At 41.8% G+C, this 21,628-nt stretch overlaps 1 protein-coding gene across 1 annotated transcript in view; it reads right to left on the minus strand.

Annotated features, from left to right (window-relative positions):
• Positions 1-6,206: 6,206 nt before the first annotated feature.
• Positions 6,207-21,628, minus strand: part of PGM5 (phosphoglucomutase 5) — an 80,069-nt gene continuing 64,647 nt past the window's right edge. Inside the window, exon 11 of the mRNA XM_054810655.1 lies at positions 6,207-7,728. Coding sequence (XP_054666630.1) covers positions 7,639-7,728 — 90 coding nt within the window. The 3' untranslated portion in view covers positions 6,207-7,638. The remainder of the gene's footprint in view (positions 7,729-21,628) is intronic.

Below are 21,628 nucleotides of genomic sequence, written 5' to 3' on the forward strand. Positions count from 1 at the left end.
AATAAATTTTGTATTTAAAACAAATGCAATGAATAATATAAAGTGTCCATGATTCAGGATAAGCACGGAATACAATACACATAATACACTTCTTAGCTGCTAAACAGATAACCCTGGTTATGCCAGCAGGTCCTCAAAGGGAACCAGCAATTGCAGGAGGAAAAACCTGTGACTCACTCCTCTGAGCTGTGTCTAAAAGCAGTTGCTTCCACTGCAGCTTACTCAAGACTGTGGGAACTGAAAAAGGGGTCCTGTATCCTGCTTTGACACAAGTGCCCTTGTGGTTAGGGAGCAAGTACCAGAAAGAGGACATGCTTGGACTCATCCTTCCTCTGTGACATGTTTTATTCCTTCCACAAAATCACGGAGCCAAATTTGCATCCAGGCCACTGTCATCTATAATTCCAGATGACAAAAAAAATGTCATGGAGGTTCACTCAGACTTGGACCTGCAACACTGACTATAGGTGGAGTTTTGCTTTTTGTTGAATAACCAGTGAGACAGAAAAGTTACCACATTTTCCTGATCTCCACATACCCTAGGACAACAACTTTAGCATTATGGCTGCTGAATTAGAAATTTAGCATTAGAAATGCAAGCCATGGTGGTGACAGTAGCAATGGCTAAGGCCAGGGAAGTGACAATCATGTCAGTTTTTTCTTCCAAAGAATTTCCTCCTTTATGGGAAGGACCTATAAACTTTCAGTTGATATAAGGAGAAAGGAAAGCAGGATAAAATGGGGTAGAGAAACTACAGAGAAAGGAAAATCAATTCAAGACAAGTTGAGGCAGAGAAATTTATTACAACAATCACAGGCTTAAAAAGAGTCCCTGAAAAAGAAGCTGACAGAAGATGCCATCCACATATAAAGATTTTTCAAAGTGATTGGTAAGTGGCACAGCACAGAGGAGAACAGTAAAAGTCAGAGGAACACTGCACATTATTTCCAGGACAGCTGAAATGAGGATCTCCTATGTCAAGTGATCTTGTTAGGTTCTCACGTTCTAGCACTACCATACCCGCACCCTGAAATCCCTTGCTGCTTTACTCCAGGGCCCAGGATCCTGAAGGCTGTGCACACTGCACAAGTATTGGCACAGGGATCAATCACAGCAAATCAGGATGATTAACCAGATGTCCCATGGCAAAATGCTTGTCCTGTATAAGTTCAACTTCTAAATTTCCACTAGATAACTTTTAAAGCAAGACCACATCAGTGGGAAATGATTGAGACTACAGGTAGCTGTGAGAGCAAGTACTGCAGGAGTACCACTGAAGGTTGCTCTTGGACCAGTTTGCTATAGGAAATGACATTCAGATTCCTTCCACATAGTTTATGGACAATCAGGAAGAGCTAATCCTCTTTCTTCCCCCCCAATCCCAGGGCAGTCCTGCAGTGCCCCTTTTTAGCTCCAGCATTCTGCAGATGTGAGGTCTCAATGGATCCAGAAATGTGAAGATAACTGCATTTTCAGCCTGCAGTACGGAAGAAAGTATTTCAGACATGAAGGTTATTGAGATAAGGAGGAGTTTGTCTTTTCAGCTAATGAATTATTTGGCTATGAGCTTAATGGAGAATGGTGCAGGCAATTAGCTCAAAAATTTCAACAACCTTAAAGCAGCAAAAGTTTTTAAATGGTTTGCTTTTGATCAAACTTACTAGCATGAAGTCACCTTTGCCAAGAAGAGCAGCTGGAAGTTTTGAATTAAAAAGTATTTTCTTTGAACTGGAGGATATGAACAGGTCAAACTAAGGCTTCAGAACAGGACAGGTTCTTTCAGTGCACTGACAACAATTTCCTGACCCAGGTGATTGAGGAGCCAACAAGAAGGTCCGTGGCTGTCCTGATAACTTACAAAACCAGAAGAAATGAGTGGGCATGTGAAGGCCTTTGCTGCAGTGATCATGAGATGGTGGAGTTCAGGATCTTAAGAAGAGGGAGAAGGGCAAAAATGGGACCAAAGTTAGCAGAGCAGACTTTAATGTTTCCAAAGATCTGCTTGGAAAAATCCCATAGGTTATGGCCCTGGAGAGAAGATGAGTCCAGGACAGCTGTTTGATTTTCAAGGATCACCTCCTTCAAGCTCAGCAATGGTTCTTCCTGACATGCAAAAATCAAAGGCAGCAGGAGGCCTGCATGGATGACCAGGAAGCTCCTCACTAAATTCAGATATGAACGGGAAGCGTATGATAAGTGGAAGCAGGGTCAGGTGACCCAGAAGGAACATAAAGACACTGTCCAATCATGCCAGGATGAGATTAGCAAAGCCAAAGCCCACCTGGAGTTGAATCTGGTGAGGAATATAAAGGGCAACAAGAAGAGTTTCTACAGGTACATTAGTTCACCGTGGCAAAGGCTGAGGTGCTCGATACTTTCTTTGCCTCCACCTTTCATGGTAAAACTAGCCTTCAGGAATCCCAGGCCCTCAAGACCACAATAGAAGTCTGGAACAAGGAAGACTTATGCTGGGTGGAGCAGGATCAGGTTAGGGAGCATTTAAACAAACTGGACATACACAAGTCCATGGTATGACTTGGGATGCATTCACGGCGCTGAAGAAGCTGGGCCATGCCATTGCAAGGCCACCCTCCATTTTCTTTGAAAGATTGTGGTGACTGCGAGAGGTTCCTGAGGACTGGAAGAGAGCAAATGTCACTCCAGTCTTTAAGAGAAGAAGGAAGATCTGGGGAGTTGCAGGCTGGTCAGCCTCATCTCAGTCCCTGGGGAGGTGATGGAGCAACTAATCCTGGAAACCCTTGCCAAACCCATAAAGGACAAGAAGGTGACTAGGAGTAGTCAGCATGGATTTATGAAGGGGAAATGATGCTTAACCAACTTGATGACATTCTACAGTGAGATGATTGGCTTGGTGGATGGGATGAGAGCAGTGGATGTTGTTTGCCTCATCTTTAGTAAGGCTTTTGACACCGTCTCCCATAACATCCTCATAGACAAGCTGACAAAATGTGGTATAAGTGGACAGTAAGGAGGATTGAAAAGTGGCTGAACAGTTGGGCCCAGAGAGTTCTGATCACTGCTACAAAGTCCAGCTGAAGGCCAGTCACCAGCAGTGTGCCCCAGGGGTCAATATCAAAGCCAATACCATTTAACATCTTTAACGATCTGGATGACGGGGCAGCGTGTACCCTCAGCAGTTTTGCAGATGATACAACACTGGAAGGAGCAGCAGACACAGAAGAGGGTTTTGCTGCCATTCAGAAGGACCTGGATGGGCTGGAGAAATGGACTGACAGGAACCTTATAAAGTTGAGCAAAAGGAAATGCAAAGTCCTGCCCTTGGGGAGGAATACACCCAGGCACCAATACATACTCAGGCCAGTGGGCTGAAAGCAGCTCCACAGAGAAGGACCTGGAGGTCACATGCTGGACAAGTTGACCACTCACCAGCAACTTGTCTGCACAGCAAAGATGGCAAATGGCATCCTGGGCTGTGTTAGGTAAAGCATCACCAGCAGGTGGAGGGAGGTGATCCTTCCCTCTGCTCAGCACTGCTGAGATACATCTGGAGTGCTGGGTCCAGGTCTGGGCTCCCCAGTACACAAAAGACATGGACATACCGGAGTACCTCCAGCAAAAGGCCACAAAGATCAAGGTACTGAAGCGTATGTCATATGATGAGAGGCTGAGAGAGCTGGGAGTGTTTAGCCTGGAGAAGAGAAGGCTCAGGAGGAATCTTTTTTATTTCAATAAATACCTGATGGGAGAGAAAAAAGAGGATGGAGCCAGGCTTTTCTCAGTGGTGCCCAGTGACAGGACAAGAGTCAATGGACACAAACTGAAACATATGAAATTCCACATTCAAGAAAGTTGGGTTTTTTTCACTATTGGGGTGGTCAAACACTTGAACAGTTTGCCCAGAGAGGTTTTGGAGTCTCCATGCTTGGAGATAATCAAAACCCAACTGGACATGGTCCTGGGTAACCTCCTCCACTTGACTCTGCTCTGAGCTGGAGGATGGACTAGGTGATTCTAGTCCCAGTGGACTAGATGGTCCCTTCCAACCTCAAGGATTCTGTGATCCCATGGTTCAGGTGAGTCCTGCTGCCTTCCAAATTGTCTCTGAACACAATGCGCTTCTCATACTGCCGCTAACTCTCTTACAGAAGGGCACTTCTCCCAAGGGAAAACGTAATAACCATTTAGCTGTGCTGGCAGGTGAATTTGCTAGTATTTTGACTTAGCTCAAACCACTTGATGCTGAAGAGCAGATGCTCGAAGCCTGTGTGGTAAAAAGTCACAACCATACTCCCCAGTGAGATCATACCAAACGTTTTGTTGCTTCTCATCACATTGGCACTACTCTTCTACCATTTTCAGTAATTCGGTCTCAGCTACTGTGTTTTTGTAAACGGTTAAAGTAAGTGATGTCAGAGTCACCAATTCACACTGCTCCAAATTTGCCCTTATTTCCTCCTAGTGTAGACCATTATTTACCTTAGATCATGACAGCAGTTACTACAATACAATCATAAAACAGATGAGATTATAGAGTTTTAATATTGAACAGTATTAAATCATTCTTAGACTATGCTCCTTTCCCATCTTTAATTCCTTTTTCTCTCTTTCCCTCTCTCAAATCCATTGTTGTGCTATTAGTATTATCAGATCTTCCTCTTTCCAGCTGAATAGAGTGATTTGTCCTCTCCTAATCCCCTCTGCCACCTGCTGCCTCTTTCTATGTTTCTGGGACCCACCCAAGCTCTGTCTTGGTCAGCCCTCTCCTAATGTACCTTGAAATTGTTCTCTCTCTGACTGGTCTCTTTGAATTCCTCTTTCTCCTTTTCCTCCACTCTGCTGGGAGTGTAACTTTGTATTGCTGGGTATAGAAAAATCTGAGGTTTTGGGAAACGGAATTACTGTTGAAGTAAACATTAGTGCAATCACAGCTGAACTTGATAAAACTGCTAATCCAACAATAGCCACGAAAAGGTCTGGGTCTCTGTCATAGCCTCTAGACACTGTGGTAAGACAAACAGTATTAATAATAGGTTTTCTTCTGCTAGCTGTACGGTCTGTTTTTAGAAGCCTTGCATCTTTGTATAAATTCATGTATGTTGCTCTTTTCCAAGCGTTCATCTGTCATGTTAATAAGTAAAAGGAAATGCAGCACACTTTATGAGATTATGGCTACAGTCCTTCCCCAAACACATCAGATATAAAGATATACATTGTACTTCAGCCTTACAAAGTTTTATTAATATTCTTGAAGAGAAAAGCAATTAACTGGTGGAAAATACCAGTTGTTACATTTTATGAATATCATCAGCCATCATAAAAAAGGGATGGTAAGTGGATTTGGGGTTAGGCTAGTTCTGGAAGTCTACTGTTGGACAGCTATTCAAAACCACACACCAAGAGCCCTTTTCTCCATTTCAGTACAGAGGCACAACTTTTGTTTCTGAAGCCCAGGACAAAGTCACTACTGAGATTTTAAAATATATCCTTTGTTCATGAAGACTGCCTTCATGAAAGCAGACTGCCATCTACTGCAGCTAGTGCTCTAGTGACTTTCTGATAAAAACACAAGTACGCTTCTTCACAGTCCTGATTTGTTTCTCCTGAGTCTTCCCATCTTGAAAGACACCTGGCTTCAGTACCTCCTACTTTTCAAAATGTGAGTCCCAGTCCCAGAAGCTTATCAAATGGGACACTTGGTACTATAACTAGCCAGTTCACCGAGTGATCAAAAATTATTTCATTGACAGAGAACATGTAAGACATTTTGGAAGTTCTTGGACTGCCTTTCAGATCATTCTCTCATGCAGCCCAGTAATTGGAACTATGTGTCATAAGTCAGGTCATGTCTATGCTTGACCGTGTGTGATCCACTCTTTAGAAGTTTACTATCCTGCACCTGGAGGAGTTTGATCTGTAAGAAAAGTGAAAGATTAGATAATCTTCTGTAAAGATGAATATTCTTACATTCAAAAGTAGATGTCCCAACTGTATGAGAATGCCACAGTCTTCTCAAAAAAAGTCTTTATAAAAAGAAGTAAAGCCTTAAAACTTACTTTTTGTTTATGGGAACACTTAATGGTAAGGTAGAATATTATTTGAGAACATTACTAACTCATTTGTTTAGAGTCAATTAAGTAGATAATGTAATTGGATTAAAGGGAGTTTTATTAGGATGCTTGAAAGTGCAGTGTGTCTTGTCAACAATTACGTATTAAGACAGAAATACAGCATTACTCTTTATTGTGTACTAAGTGCCATAGCAATTTTTGACAGAAGTGTTGAAAGAAATCAAAACAATTTACTTTGCTGTAATATTATATAAATTGCACTAAAAATTGACAACCACAATGTATTGAAACACACTGCAAAGAGGCAAGTTGCACAAAGCCACCTTGACACATGATACAAGTGACCACACTGTTCCCAAGGAAGCAAAGCTTTCAAACAACTCACATGCATAAAGTGTTTGTGTTCTTCTTCAGAGCACAGCATTGTAGCTAGAACTGCAGTATCATTTCACAAGCAGAAAAATGCTGATGTCCATATCCCCAATATCCTTCTCAGATCTATGCCGGGATGTCTCCTCTCCCTTTGCACTCCCCAAATTTTTATTCCATGATCCACTGTCACACAGAATCTAACAGAAACTGCATCCAGCTGGTGAATCAGACAAGTATTTCTATTTAATGCACTAGCGTTTGTTTTCATTTCCTCTTTACTACACACTTCACTTACCACTTTGTGCTAAAGTGGAGTGTGAGTATTCCAAAGATTTAAAAACTTCCGTAATAACTCCTTCATGAAAAACTGCTGAACTTGCAGTGATTACCTTCCAAACACAGTAAGCACCAATATCATCTGTTGACATGAGGAATATTGCAAAAGACAGCCAGATTCCACACCCGACATATTGCTGGAAGGACACAATCAGCTTCTATAGCACAAATGCCTCCCTTTGGAGGAAAAAACCACAAAGAGTCAAAAAATCAGGAAAATCTAAAGGCACAAATCACATTGATATGCGTTAAAAGCAGGGGTAAAAAAAATATGACATAACCCCTTCTTTGGGAGCATGTGCAAGTGTGTACACAACACTGCTGCCAGCGTGCATCTGTGAGCAACGGGAGAGTCTGGAGAGGAGGAGTGGTGTCAGGTGAGGAAACACACCCTTTTCAAAGCCTAGTACACAGCCCTTACACCTCAGACATGCTCCGTGTATGTCTCTGTAAAACAACAAGAAGGTGACAAGGATCCCAAACAATATTCACCAAGCATGTCTTTGCTTTGCAACTCCTCCCAGTCTCTCCCTAACTGAAATTTCCCCAACCTCGATCACAGCATTCAAAACCAAGCAGTTTTCCTTTTCTGTTACATTGCTGACAACATTTGAAGGTTAAGGCCTCTTTCTTTGGTTATACTGTTATATGAAATTAAGATATTGCAGGTAAAACAAAGAAGTCAATATACTATCGTATTCGGAGATCAAGGCAAATGAATATGCTCAATATTATATTGAATTTTTCTTCCCACTCTACCTCTATCCCCAAGAAAACTTTTAAATCATACAAGGCACAAATGGCTAACATGTTTCAGCAAGGTTCTGTCTCTTCCTTGCTGTTCCTCTTTTGGCCCTGGTTTAACAATCTTCCATGGCTTCAGGTGATGACAGTGGGTCCCTTTCGCCCTGTCCTCTCATGAATCTGAGATATTTTCAGTGCGATTGCTATAAGAGGACTCAGCACAGCCTAAAGAGGAAGAAAGACATTGAATTACATAAAGCAGAAATATCAACAGACATTTGTATTTATAAATCCCCCTTTTAACTCTAGCATTATATATAGTGAATAATGTAATAATAATAAACACTGACACAGTTACAGTGTCTATACTGTCATACTTGATATAATTAAGTATCATGCTGAGCATATGCTTTGTGAAGTGTTACACCGAGTACACCTAAGCTACGCAGAAAAGAGAAACCAGTAAATACACTATACAGATAATATCTTTACATAACAGGAATTGTGAAATCTGCTGTACATAAAAACCTAAAAATCACAAAAGTAGAATTATTTCTATTCTGACGAGCGGAAGCCATGTAGATGAGATTTTCTTCTTATGCACACTTAATCTGTGAAGCTTCGGGTCAGAACAATTACCTTAACAGAAACCACAAAAGTGTGTTTTGAGTAATACCACCTATAGTTGTATTAAAGAGGATAAATTACAACAGAAGCAGCAGGAACTCTCAAGTTTCAGGCTACAGACATTATTAAATGGCCATATGTATGAAACTGCCCAGATGGTTGAGTGCAGGTAACAACTATGACTGTACCATATGAAAACTAAGTAATTTTTTTTTTTTTAAATGACAACTGAATCTTCTCTCAGTTAATTAAATAATATGCAAAGATAAACTGGCAGAGCTGAGTTTTGTGTGAAAAGGTCCTTTTCAGAGAATCATATATTTGATTACCAAACTAGTAAGGTTGTCTGACCCCCTAAGATTTCCCCCTGCTGCCTCTTTCAAATAAATTCTGGCTTTAAACCTGTCAGATTTAAAAATCAAATCAAATCAAACAAAACAGTAATTCTGGAGAGCTTATATTTACAGACATCTTTTCTGTAAGCTTAATATAATCAATATTTTGAATCTGTTTCAGCCACCTAACAGTTTCTGACAGTATGAGGTGTTTGCTTTATTTATACAAATGGTCAGACAATTACAAGAGTGAGGAGACAAACTAACTGTGTGAGCAGAGTTAAGAAGTAACACCATGAAAGCCATTGGTGTCAAGTGAGTTTATGATCAAACTTAGCTATGCATAAGTGTGAGCAGTCTGACATGTTGTTGTTCAAAAAACTCCATATTTGTAGATATCTATCTACTGAACAACCACTGAAGCAGAATACAAGTCCATTAAAGTCAAACATGCTTAGAGGAGATTAATATGTGGAGCACAAATTCGCATCTGTGGGCAAATGCTGCAAAAGTAAATATGAAAATGTGCCAATTTATAAGGTCTGCACCATACCATTCCTTCCCTCCAGCAATATGGATTAAGGAGAACTGAAAGAAGACCAAAGTATCTGAAGTCCCTCTGACAGTCCTCTAAGAAACCTCTTCCCTATTTAATCTAAAAAGCACAGGAAAATTTAACAAGCAACCCTACTGACCAGCTTTACTTGACCTTGCTTTCTTAAGCAACAAATGCACTCTGAAGAAAAGAACCAAAACCAAAGCCCTACACAAGGCTTTGAACAAAACACAGAATCAAATTAGTTTATGTGATGCCCATTTACATGAACAATTTAGCTGCTGCTGCTCTTTTGCCAAGTCATTCCAATTACTACTAAATACTCTGCTTGTTATGATCACGCTTCTCAACAGAGAAAGTCCGGTTTTAGTTCTGTCCTCTCACACTTCAACTTACACACACTTTCTTCATCCTGCAGATGTAAAAAAATCAAAAGTGCATTCTCATTGGAATGCAAGAGCAGAACAGAATAACAAGCAACTAGAGCTATACATGCATTTTAAAAACTCCTTTATCTCTGCAATGTATGGTTTACATTTCAGTTGCAAAAGATAAATCCAGCAATCATTTATAGTTAATATGACTCTAGAAAGACTTCTATTTCTTACAGAGATCTTGATTTTAATATATTTTTCAGATGGTTCTTTCTACTTAAGAAATCGTAAAACTTTGCTAGTGATGTGTCAACTCAAAATGGCAATTGCAATCACTGTACATTAATAATGTATTTATCTCTTGGAAATTGTTTGGGAGATATGGCATGTTATCCTTTAGATAAAATTTAAGAACTGAAAACTAACAGAACTGACTTAAATTAGAATTTTGCTGTAGTAATAACAGAAGTTATACCTCTTAAAAAATAACTGGTAGGAATGATTATTCATACCAAGAAACCTATCAAACAAGCAGATATCTAACATAAGGCAAATAAAGATCAAAAGCCCTTTGCTTAGGAATAATCTATCAGAGCTGTCAGAGGTGTATCGTTCCAGTTTGGCACATGTGGCATTTTTTTCCCTCTGTGACCTTGCAAGAAAATTCCATACAACTCCCTTTCTTCTACTCAAGTTCTCAGATAAGATTTGCCCCATGATGCATCTGGTTTATCAGAGTCTAAAGTAGGGCTGAAATGTACCTGCTTGCAGGTTAAAAGCTCAGCATGTGTCTGGAGTTTGGCTTTAGAAAATATTTTTCTCAGAATAGGTGGACAAATGCCATCTATATGTCAAGAAACACCTTGTAAAAAACTACTGTGTGTAGCGCTTATGCTAAAACTTGCCAACTTTCACCAAAAATTCATGCACTTCTGATGCAAAACCACCTGTCTAGACTTTGCCTGGAAAGCTCATGAATCTTCTTTTCAGTCTCTCCCCCAGCCTGAACTGAATTTCAATCTGGTTAGGAAAACTAAATGTAGGTGAGTTTTACAGTCTAGGCATGGACATTTTCCATAGGTCTCAAACTTTTCCCACTTCATGGTAAGTCTCAAAACCAAGTTGCCCTAGTGAAAAGAATTCTACAGAATTTATCTGGGAAAAATAATGCAGAAAAAAGCTCAGAAAATGGTAATACCCTCAAATAGGATACAAACATTTTAGTGAACATCAAGTAACTACGACTCTCTTTTACAGTTCTCAACTTTTGCTCTGTCTTCTCTTACTGTACTTATCTGCATTTTGCATTCAGTATCATGTTCACTAGTGTTATTTTGGGCTCTCTCAGCTTTATGTATACCCAAGTGGATGTACAGGGTGGAACACTAGGAACACAGGGTCAATATATATGACACACAGGGTCAGTACATATGTCAGTACTTGCAAAACATTAAATACTAAACCATTTGATCTCTGTATTCTGGGATCACAGGGAGAGGTAATGAAAGGCCATCCATATTAGCCAGTCATTAAAAGAATATCCTACTGGGGAAAAAAAGATCCAGCATCAATCAGCTAAACCTTGTGTGACTATTACATAGGCATTTAGGCACCTGAACTACTAATAATCAAAATGACACTATGGACAGTAATTATTTCAGAACAAACAATCAGACCTTGCTACAGATTTCTAAGCAGAGCTGGCATAGTACTACATGTTCCAGAAGAAGTCACTTCCCTAGAACAACTGCTAATGCCTCGAAACTAAAGAGAGATAAACAAGTGGGTTAGTACAGCATGAAGTCACCAAAGAAGGGCTGTAATTCAATTTCTGGAGCTCTGTAAAGACAGAAGATTTGCCAAGTGTTTTCCATCTCTGCATCTTCCTTTTCTAAAAACTGCTGTCAAACCCCAAATTCTACTTCTTCAGCTGCTTGTCTATCAGATTTAGTATCAACTGAAGTAGTTTCCCAGTTCGTAAAGGTAGCCTTGAGAAATGCTTGCAGAATGAAGTCACCAAAAACTGTAATTGCTAGGAGGTGGTGTTATTGTTATTATATAAATTATGATAAGCCTTGAAGTCTCAGGCATGGGCTAGAAATCCTTTTCTCTCCTAACACTTAAATTCATTCTCAGTGCTTCTCTTTTTATCATTTAAACATTACACGGAAGGTTGCTCAGAGAGGTCAGGATAACTGAGACAGCTCCAAGTCCTGGAACAAGGACACAGAGGAATTGAGAAATTACTCCTTCCTTTTTTACTGCTTCCTGCTCCCATGTCATTTTCCCTTGCTGCATGTGACTGCTTAAAGCTGCTGCTAGCCCCAGGCAACAGAATCACTATCAACTGAACTAAGGGAAAGAAAAAGAAAGGCAGAAGAGAGGGGTAAATCCCACAAAACATGTTTTGATGGCCTTACCTATCAGAAGAAGTTTTTTCTTTGGCTGTAACATACTTTTAAAAGTCAAACCAATACACTTACAAAGCAACGCTGAAGTGATGGAAGAGACACAAAGAATGGACTGAAAAAACTACAAAGTGAGCTCAGCACTAAGATCACACAGCCTGGCACCACAGCTCTATCTCCTGCAGGCCTTCTGCCGTAAGGGCTCAATGCACAGCTCAGATCAGTGTGCCTGCTTGTGTCTTCCATTCCAAAAAACCAGAAGTCTTTGGAAAGGTTTATGCTACAGCCACCCATCCTAGAAGATCTAAACAATGTGGATTACCTGTTTTATTGCGGAACAAACCGGACTGGCTCTGTAAGATCCACAGCACCAGTGGTGTTCACTTTATTACAATGAAGCAGCACGCTTGCTGCAGGAAAAAGGAAACTGACCTCTCTACTCTTCTGTATGGTTGGCCTGCTAACTAAAATAAAATTACAGTAAAGGTCAGGAGGCCTGCTGTTCTGCCCTAGCAACAGAGGAGGGCAGGCATGAGGGGCGAAAAAGACAGGAGGAAAATGTAAACTGTGTGGTGCATGGAAACATCTACCTTTGCAACAGATTAGTTCTTTTCCAGAATATCCAAAGAGCTTTGGGTGAAGATTAGGTTTAATGAACTCATTTTCTTGATTCCTGAATTATTTTATAATTACTGTTACAGGAAGTATTTTTCCTACGTAATAGGAAAACAGACTTTCTGTTCCAGTTCCAGCTGATTTAAAATTTGTTCACTGTACAGCTTTGGGCAGAACCAGGAGCTAAACTACCTGAATAGCACACACATGCTGTGTTACCTAAGAGTGTCATCAAACAGATAGAAAACTCCACATCCCACATCCCTGCAAAGAAAAACTTAGGAATTTTAATAGTAAAGGCAAAGCTTTATATGATTTCTCTGGACCGTACTGTATGTTTTAATAGCCAACCAGAGCCATACTAAAAGACCCAATGCTTCAAAAATAAATGAAGAGGCAGTAATTCTCTAGCAAACTGCACTTGAGCTTAGGGTTGTAAGAGCGTCTTGACAGAACCATACAGAAACCTTTAATTTTATACCAATGTGTTGGGTTTGCGTGGCAAGGTTTTGGTAGCGGGGGGGCTACAGGGGTGGCTTCTGTGAGAAGCTGCTAGGAAGCTCCCCCTGTGTCTGACAGAGCCAATGCCAGCCGGCTCCAAGACGGACCCGCCGCTGGCCAAGGCCAAGCCAATCAGCGCCTCTGTGATAACATATTTAAGAAGAAGAAAAACACTTAGAGGGAGAGCTTTTGCAGCCAGAGAGAGTAGTGAGAAGATGTAAGAAACTCTGCAGACACCAAGGTCAGTGCAGATGGAGGGGGAGGAGGAGCTCCGGGCGCCGGAGCAGAGATCCCCCTGCAGCCCGTGGTGAAGACCATGGTGAAGCAGGCTGTCCCCCTGCAGCCCATGGAGGAAGGATGAGGGGGTGTAGAGATTCCACCTGCAGCCCGTGGAGGACCCCACGCTGGAGCAGGTGGAGGCACCTGAAGGAGGCTGTGGCCCGTGGGAAGCCCACGCTGGAGCAAGTTCCTGGCCAGACCGGTGGACCCGTGAAGAGGGGAGCCCACGCCAGGGCAGGTTTGCTGGCAGGACTTGTGACCCCGTGGGGGACCCCACGCTGGAGCAGTTTGCTCCTGAAGGTCTGCACCCCGTGAGAGGGACTCCATGCTGGAGCAGGGGAACGATGAGAGGAGTCCTCCCCCTGAGGATGAAGAAGCGGCAGAAACACCGTGAGATGAACTGACCGTAACCCCCACTCCCCGTCCCCCTGTGCCGCTGAGGGGGGGAAGGTTTGAAGCCGGGAGTGAAGTTGAGCCCGGGAAGATCGGAGGGGTGGGGGGAGGTGTTTTAAGAGTTGATTTTATTTCTCATTCCTCTACTCTGTTTTGCCTAGTAATAAATTAGATGAATTCCCTCTCTAAGTTCGGCCTGTTTTGCTCGTGACGATAATTAGTGAGTGATCTCTCCCTGTCCTTATCTCGACCCACAAGCATTTCGTTATGCCTTTTCTCCCCTGTTTAGTGAATGAGGGGAGTGAGAGAGTGGCTCTGGTGGGCACCTGGCCTCCAGCCAGGGTCAACCCACCACAACCTATTAGGTGATATTGGACACTAGCTTATTGATTTCAGTTCCCTGCTCATGGACAAATTCATATATAATCACTATATAGATACACAATCATGTATAAACATATTCCTTTCATATACTGACCAAGGTCCACCAGAAAATCAGGTTGTTTTTTCCTCTGCTACTTTCCATTCAAAAATTGTTTCAGAAATTCAGTCTTTGATGATCAAGACACTTTTGAGCCCAATGATTTTTTTTTAATTTTTTTTTAATTGGCATGCCTTTTTGGACAAAAAACACAAAGAAACAACTCATGCCCCAAAATCTTTGCTTGGCTGCTGCTAATCTAATGATTTTGCAGCTAAGTAGCACGTAGTTCACTAGTCTTTTGCAAAAGTAATTGCAGCATTTGTGATTCAGTGCATCCCATTGAAAAAGTACCTGATATAGACTGCATGGGTCAATGGCAAAACCTATTTATTGCTGTGCAATTCATGTAATGAATAATAACATACTGTAAACAGAGCTAGTTAGTCCATATTCAAAACAATCCAGATTATTCACTGCACTGTTCCAAGGGCACTTATCCTGCAACAGCAGCACAACCATGTTGTTGAGGAACACATTGGATTTACAAATAAATCAATTCAGAACAACTCTGCATAATGAGTCATTTATTTCTTGGTCTTCATATATGAAACTTCCTATTTGAATCTTATCCAAATTGAATAATATATCCAGGTGGCTAGACAAAGGACAAGAAGATATTAACAATGTGTCAGGATCTGCAAATAAAGAATAATGAGTTGATCTATAAAATGAGGCTACAAACGAGCCCAAAGGTCAATAAACTCTCATTTTAGTACTTCATGTCCATTGAAAATATCTCCAGATTTTCCATCTGTGTTAAATTTAGCACAGCTAATAACTCTATTAACTTTAGGAAAAGATACATGCCAATGCATAAAAGTCCAAGACTTCAGATAGAAGTCTGTCATTTGTTATAATGAGCTAAACTTCCTGAATTTGCTAGGTGGATGCCTATTAGACTAGTAAAAACCAAAGAAATAATCTTTTTAAGGAAATCTGCCAAGTTAGCTGTGAAGCAACTTTCTCAGGAATGCACAGGGATGAGGGGCATCACCAGTGACAAGGAGCATCAAAAGAGTGGTCTTCCATTCTAAGGGGAATATTCCAGTCTTAGAAAAGTATTGGGCATTGTTTTCAAGACGTTGTTTTAACCTCCTTAGAACTAGATTGCATCACCACTATGAATTACTTAATTTTAAAATGCTTACATTTAATTGGTTTTAATATACTTTGCTATATACTATGATGGTCATCTTTCTTTATTGCTCCTGATTTTCACTCCTGTTGATACCTGCTTGTAGGAAGAACTGAACTACTCACAGGAAAAAACCTAGCCACGCCTTATCCCCCAGATGATCATGAAGCTGTTTCTGCCAATTTCCTTCAACGGATCATAGAATCATAGAACGGTTTGGGTTGGAAGGGACCTCAAAGACCATCTAGTTCCAACCCTCCTGCCACGGGCAGGGACACCCTCCACCACACCAGGTTGCCCAAAGCCTCATCCAACCTGGTCTTAAACACTTCCAGGGATGGAGCATCCACAACCTCTTTGGGCAACCTGATCCAGTGCCTCACCATCCTCACAGTAAAGAATTTCTTTCTAACATCTAATCTAAATCGACCCTCCTTCAGCTTAAACCCATTACCCCTTGTCCTGTCACTACACTCCCTGACAAAAAGTCCCCCACCAGCCTTCCTGTAGGCCCCTTCAGGTACTGGAAGGCCACAATTAGATCTCCCTGGAGCCGTCTTTTCTCCAGGCTGAACAATCCCAACTCTTTCAGCCTGTCCTCATAGGAGAGGTGCTCCAGCCCTCTGATCAGCTTCATGGCCCTCCTCTGGACTCTCTCCAACAGCTCAATGTCTCTCCTGTACTGGGGCCCCCAGAGCTGGACACAGTACTCCAGGTGGGGTCTCACAAGAGCAGAGTAGAGGGGCAGGATCACCTCCCTCAACCTGCTGGTCACGGTGCTTTTGATGCAGCCCAGGACACAGTTGGCTTTCTGGGCTGCAAGTGCACACTGCCGGCTCATGTTGAGCTTCTCATCAATCAACACCCCCAAGTCCTTCTCCTCGGGGCTGCTTTCAATCTGTTCCTCGCCCATCCTATAGTCGTGCTTGGGATTGCCCCGACCCACGTGCAGGACCTTGCACTTGGCCTTGTTGAACTTCATGCAGTTTGCACGGGCCCACCTCTCCAGCCTGTCAAGGTCCCTCTGGATGGCATCCCTTCACTCCAGCGTGTTGACCGCACCACACAGCTTGGTGTTGTTGGCAAACTTGCTGAGGGTGCACTCAATCCCACTGTCCATGTCGCTGACAAAGATGTTGAACAGTGCTGGTCCCAGTATCAACCCCTGAAGAACCCCACTCAAGATCATTCAAAAGCCAAAAGCCACCGCTATTCACATTTATCTATGACCTCGGACTTCTAATTATTGGTATCTTTTACTACTTTCCCTTGGATTTTTATGTTGTTGATCAGGCAGTTGTCTATGCTTAATTTGTTCTAGGTGGAAAGTATTGCCAATTAATTGTACGAAAGACGTTACTAAAATAAGATTTGGGTGATCCTTACACTCATTAAGAGCTACTGTTTGGCCTACATATAAATTGAAACAAAAGATCCTTATAAGCCTTGCTTCCATCTGGTTACAGGAATGCTCTTACAGAAGCTCTAATATTTCTGTAGGAAAATACACACATAAAGGCAATAAGGCCTAAAAATCAGCTCTTCTCATTAAGACTCATGCAGACTTACACACTACTGAAGCACAACAAAGTATGAGAAATTCACTTCAGCACCACCCACTTGAATGGCTCCCTGGGGCCCAAATCAAAAGGCCCAGCTTTGAGCAGCCCCAACAGTGCTTCAAAGGCTTTCTGTTGGGTATCAAACCAAAGCAGGGCCTACAGCTAGCACTCTCACGATATCTGAACCTGGATGATATTAAGCACTGTTACACATCTATATCCAAAGTTTATTCTGGACAAGGGTTCATCATAGAATAGCCCAGGTTGGAAGGGACCTCAAAAGATTATCTGGTCCAGCCTTTTGTGGGAAAGGAGTTATGGTCATTCACAGAAGTACACCACCTCTAATGTGAATGATTCATTCCCTCCACCTCAAGTGAACAGTTGCTTTTAAAAGAAATGTACTTGTATATATTGTCTTTACAGTATGTCTCAACACTTAACTCAGAAAGTGCCATAATGTCAGACTGGTGTTTCAGGTTGTCCTGGTTTCAGCTGAGAGGGTTGATTTTCTTCATAGTAGCTAGTGTGGGGATATGTTTTGGATTTGTGCTGGAGACAGTGTTGATAATACAGAGATGTCTTTGTTCTATGGACTTATTGTTGAGCAGTGTTTACATGGGGCCAAGGCCTTTTCTGCTTCTTGCACTGCCCTGCCAGCGGGATGGCTGGGGGTGCACAAGAAGTTGGGAGGAGACACAGACAGAACAGGTGACCCAAACTGACCAAAGGGATATTCCATACCATATGACGTCATGCTCAGTTTATAAGGAGTTTGGGGGAAGGGGGGGGCGGGGGGCGGCGGCGTTCAGAGTGATGGCGTTTGTCTTCCCAAGTCACCATTACGCCTGATGGAGCCCTGCTTTCCTGGAGATGGCTGAACACCTGCCTGCCCATGGGAAGTGGTGAATGAATTCCTTGTCTTGCTTTGCTTGTGCGCACGGCTTTTGCTTTACCTATTAAACTGCCTTTATGTCAACCCATGAGTTTTCTCACTTTAACTTTTCCAATTCTCTCCCCCATCCTTACAGGGGGGAGTGAACGAGCGGCTGCGTGGTGCTCAGCTGCCGGCTGGGGTAAAACCACAACACAGGTCAATATGCATTTGTCAGCATGCATATTGGAAGGTGTGGTTTAGATTTCTGCTTATCTGTGGAAGATTCACCATCAGCAGTTACACTGTCAAAGACAACAGAAGCAAACTACAAAAACTTGAAAACTTCTGAAAAGGTGGCTGATTAATTTTGGAAAAGGTTTTGTCTGAAAGGAAGGGGGGCAAAAAACGATGCTGATATGAGACAAATTCAAGCTAGTTACCATAATGGTTCCAGAAAATGGCACTGAAACTTCCAATATAAATGAATTTTCTATCAAGACAGAGAGATCTATTTCTTGTGAAAAAGAGCCAAAAAAGATGTGTCAAGGTACTTTTGCCTTTCGTTTCAGGTATTAACAGGAATTGTTATCAGGCAAAAACATGGAGCAATGCAAAGCATTCATCTTCCGCTTGTCTATGTAAACAACGAAAAGAAGGTACTGGAAGGAGGTGGTCCAATAAAGCAGAAGCAACCAAGTATTTACTCAAGCAGCCAATTATCAAGTGATTTTATGTCTTGGTTTATGATAGAAAAAGTATGGAATAGAGTTTTTCCTGATCAGCTGTTCCAGGCAGAGTGCAATGATACAGAAGCTACATGTAGTCATCTACCCAATCACAAAAATCAGCTACACTTAAAGAGAAATAAGCATTTATCCCAAATGTAACACTTACCTTAAATACTATATATAAGGTATATACTTTACATACTTCTTTACATCAGTGCTCTTTGAATAACTGGTCACTTATGAATATGTTGACTATGCCCTATTACTGAAAGTAAATAGGAAAAAAAAAGTACTTTAAACTTCAAATCTGTCACAACTGTTCTGGATGTACATGTGTCAGTATGAATCTCAAAGCAAACTAAAGAATAAAGAAATTACAATATTAGAAAAACTATGCCGCCCCTCCCCAGCAATGCTGTTTTCCAAAAAAGGAGTTTGCTATTCATTCTCTTCCACATACTCCACTGCAGATTATCAAATGCTGTCCTGAGAAATTTTTAGTTATTTTTGTACCAACATGAGGATCTCCTGAACTCAAATTCGCGTACTCCCTTGAAATCCACCATCTGCCTGCAGGATACAATCCATGACCTTGCAGTTCCTAATGCCCTCATGTTGCTGCCAATGTATCCAGCCAGGGCAAGGAAAGAGGAGCAGTTGGAACTGTGCAATACTATACAATGGGAAACCAGAGAAACAATTTATTGCGTTAACTGAGATGAAAACACTATTTGTCCCAGATTTTGTGCAGATGGCAAGAGATGAGGAGAGTGTTGACAGTATTATGTAATTCCTCAGGCAGTCTGGATGTTAAAATGTCTGTCTGCACTGCATGAATGCAGGAAAGTCCCTGCAACAAGTTTCAAGGCAATAACATTTCTATGCCTGGGATTATCTGTTTACTAGTGAATATCCTGGATAAACAGCCAAAAATGTAACAATCAGACAGGCTCTGGTACATGTATAGAAAAAAGCTTTTCAGCCTTTTTTTCTCTCCCTAGGAATAACAGACCCTTTTGGTGCCTAGAATAAAAGACCAGACTCTGAAAGCTCTGAGGGCAGAGCTCTGAAGCCTATTTGGCCCTGCCCAGTCTCCCCCTGGACTCCCCCTCCCTGCACCCTGCCCATGGACTCACAGGGTCCATTTCAGCCTGCCCCAGGGGTGTTAGTCCCTGCCCCAGGGGTGTTAGTCCCTGCCTGAGCTATGCTGTAGGAGCGCTCGTCTCCAGACTCATCTCTGACTCTGCTGCCTTGGGTGGACCTCAGATCTCTGCTATAGGTAGCTTCTCTCCCTGAGGGATCCCTTGGATGTACAATGTAGCTTGTCTCCAGTTCTGCATTTGACTCTGTCTCCTGGATGGACCAACACTGTTGCCTTGTATCCAGCCCTGTCTCCAGGCACATCTCCTGCTGGTCCAGTTGGACCCTGAACCTCACCCATCACTTGCCTTGTTTGGGATGGTCAATGGAGCTTGTCACCAGCGCCTTACTCTGCCCGCTCCACTCGCCTGCTGTGGGACTGTCCCCTAGACAATGAGAGTACTGCCTATTGTGTAGCTGCTCTGGGTGCCTGCCTCCTATCACCTTGTGCAGTAGCCCCATTCTTGCTGCTCCCTGGAAACAGTTTGTGTTGCTGGTGATGTCACTAGACCTAGAAGTGGACTTCATGCACCTCTCTCAAGCAAGTCCATGCAGAACAGAGATGAAATGTAACAGTAGGGCAGCACATTCCTCATTTTCTGAGGATAACCCCTGCTCCTTCAATCTAGTATCTTCACAAGTGGAAAATTCACAAAGAACATTTGCTATTTTCCGCTCATTTAAAAAACCAAGTGTTAAATACTGGGCATTGATTGTAGGTTACTTTGGGAGACACACAAGCTCTTCCAGCAGTTTACTTCTCTCATATTACATATCTCGTAACAAGTAGAACAATCCGTTGATGCAAAAAGGATTCCATTTTAAAATATATGTTCTTATTTGTAATTAAATAGCCCAAACTTTAGCTAGATGAATGCTGCAAGTATATGCTCTATTGTTTTCTAGAATTTTTTGTGGGGATTTGTTAGACAGGAAATATGTTCAGATCACACTTTCTGTGTCACATGCGACAAGGTTACTCTAAGTCCACTGCAAACCTCTAAAATGAACTCTTAGTCTATCTCTTACCATGACATATTTTCACTTCATCTATGCCTTGCCTACATAGCACAAAGAACCATACTTAAAATGGTCAGCTTAACTGCAACTGATAAACAATTTGTACCGTGACAAAATTTGACATAGCTGTGGTGCATTGACCTTGGCTGGCCACCAGGTGCTCACCAAGCCGCTCTGTCACTCCCCCTCCATTCTTCACTGACCTTGCTGTATGCATAGCTGTTTCTCCCACATATTCTTACTCCTCCCTGCTCATGTGTTTTTTACCCTTCTTAAATATGTTATCACAGAGGGCTACCAACATCACTGACAGGCTCAGCTTTGGCCAGTGGTCGGTCCATCTAGGAGCCAGCTGGAACTGCCTCTGTTTGACATAGGGGCAGCTTCTGGTGTCTTCTCACAGAAGTCATCCCTGCAGCCCCCCCCACTACCAAAACCTTTCCACATAAACCCAATACAGTAGCAAATGTGAATGGGGTTGTAGCAGTGTTCCTCCTTGGTCAAAATATATTTATGACCCTGCTAGCTTGCTAAACCTGGATGCACAGAAAAACAATAATTAATTGCTAAAAAATGGTCCTTTACTCTGTTGCAAGCTTAACGTTATACATACTCTATCCAAGGAATTACTGTGGATGCAAACTGTTACTTTAAGAAAAAGCAAATAAAATTAATAGATCATATCTGCAGGAATGGAGTCTGCAACAGTTCTTGAAAAACTGAAGCACTTTTCATGACTGATAAACAATTGTTTAACAGCATAAGAAGAAACTCGCTAAGTTTATGGTGATTATCTGGTGAAAAAACAATGTCAAACATTTACCTAGCGTTTAAATGCATTTAACAGCATTTATGTTTTAGGAAATTTGCATTTGCATTCGAGTCATGAACGCACAACTACATGGGACTTCAAACTACAGGGTTTTGATTTACTACAAGCCAAATGCTTATCCTCTCTTCCATGAAATATCCTTAGTCCTCTCTTATTGTGTATCACAGCATGAAGGTGTTTTACTGGGAAAAATCTGAGAGTTCAAAATGTGATTTATATTATGAATTGTTTTAGGCGCCTGCTAGACTATACTGCAACT

Source organism: Grus americana, chromosome Z (genome assembly GCF_028858705.1).
Source record: "Grus americana isolate bGruAme1 chromosome Z, bGruAme1.mat, whole genome shotgun sequence".
NCBI classification, from domain to species: Eukaryota; Metazoa; Chordata; class Aves; order Gruiformes; family Gruidae; genus Grus; species Grus americana.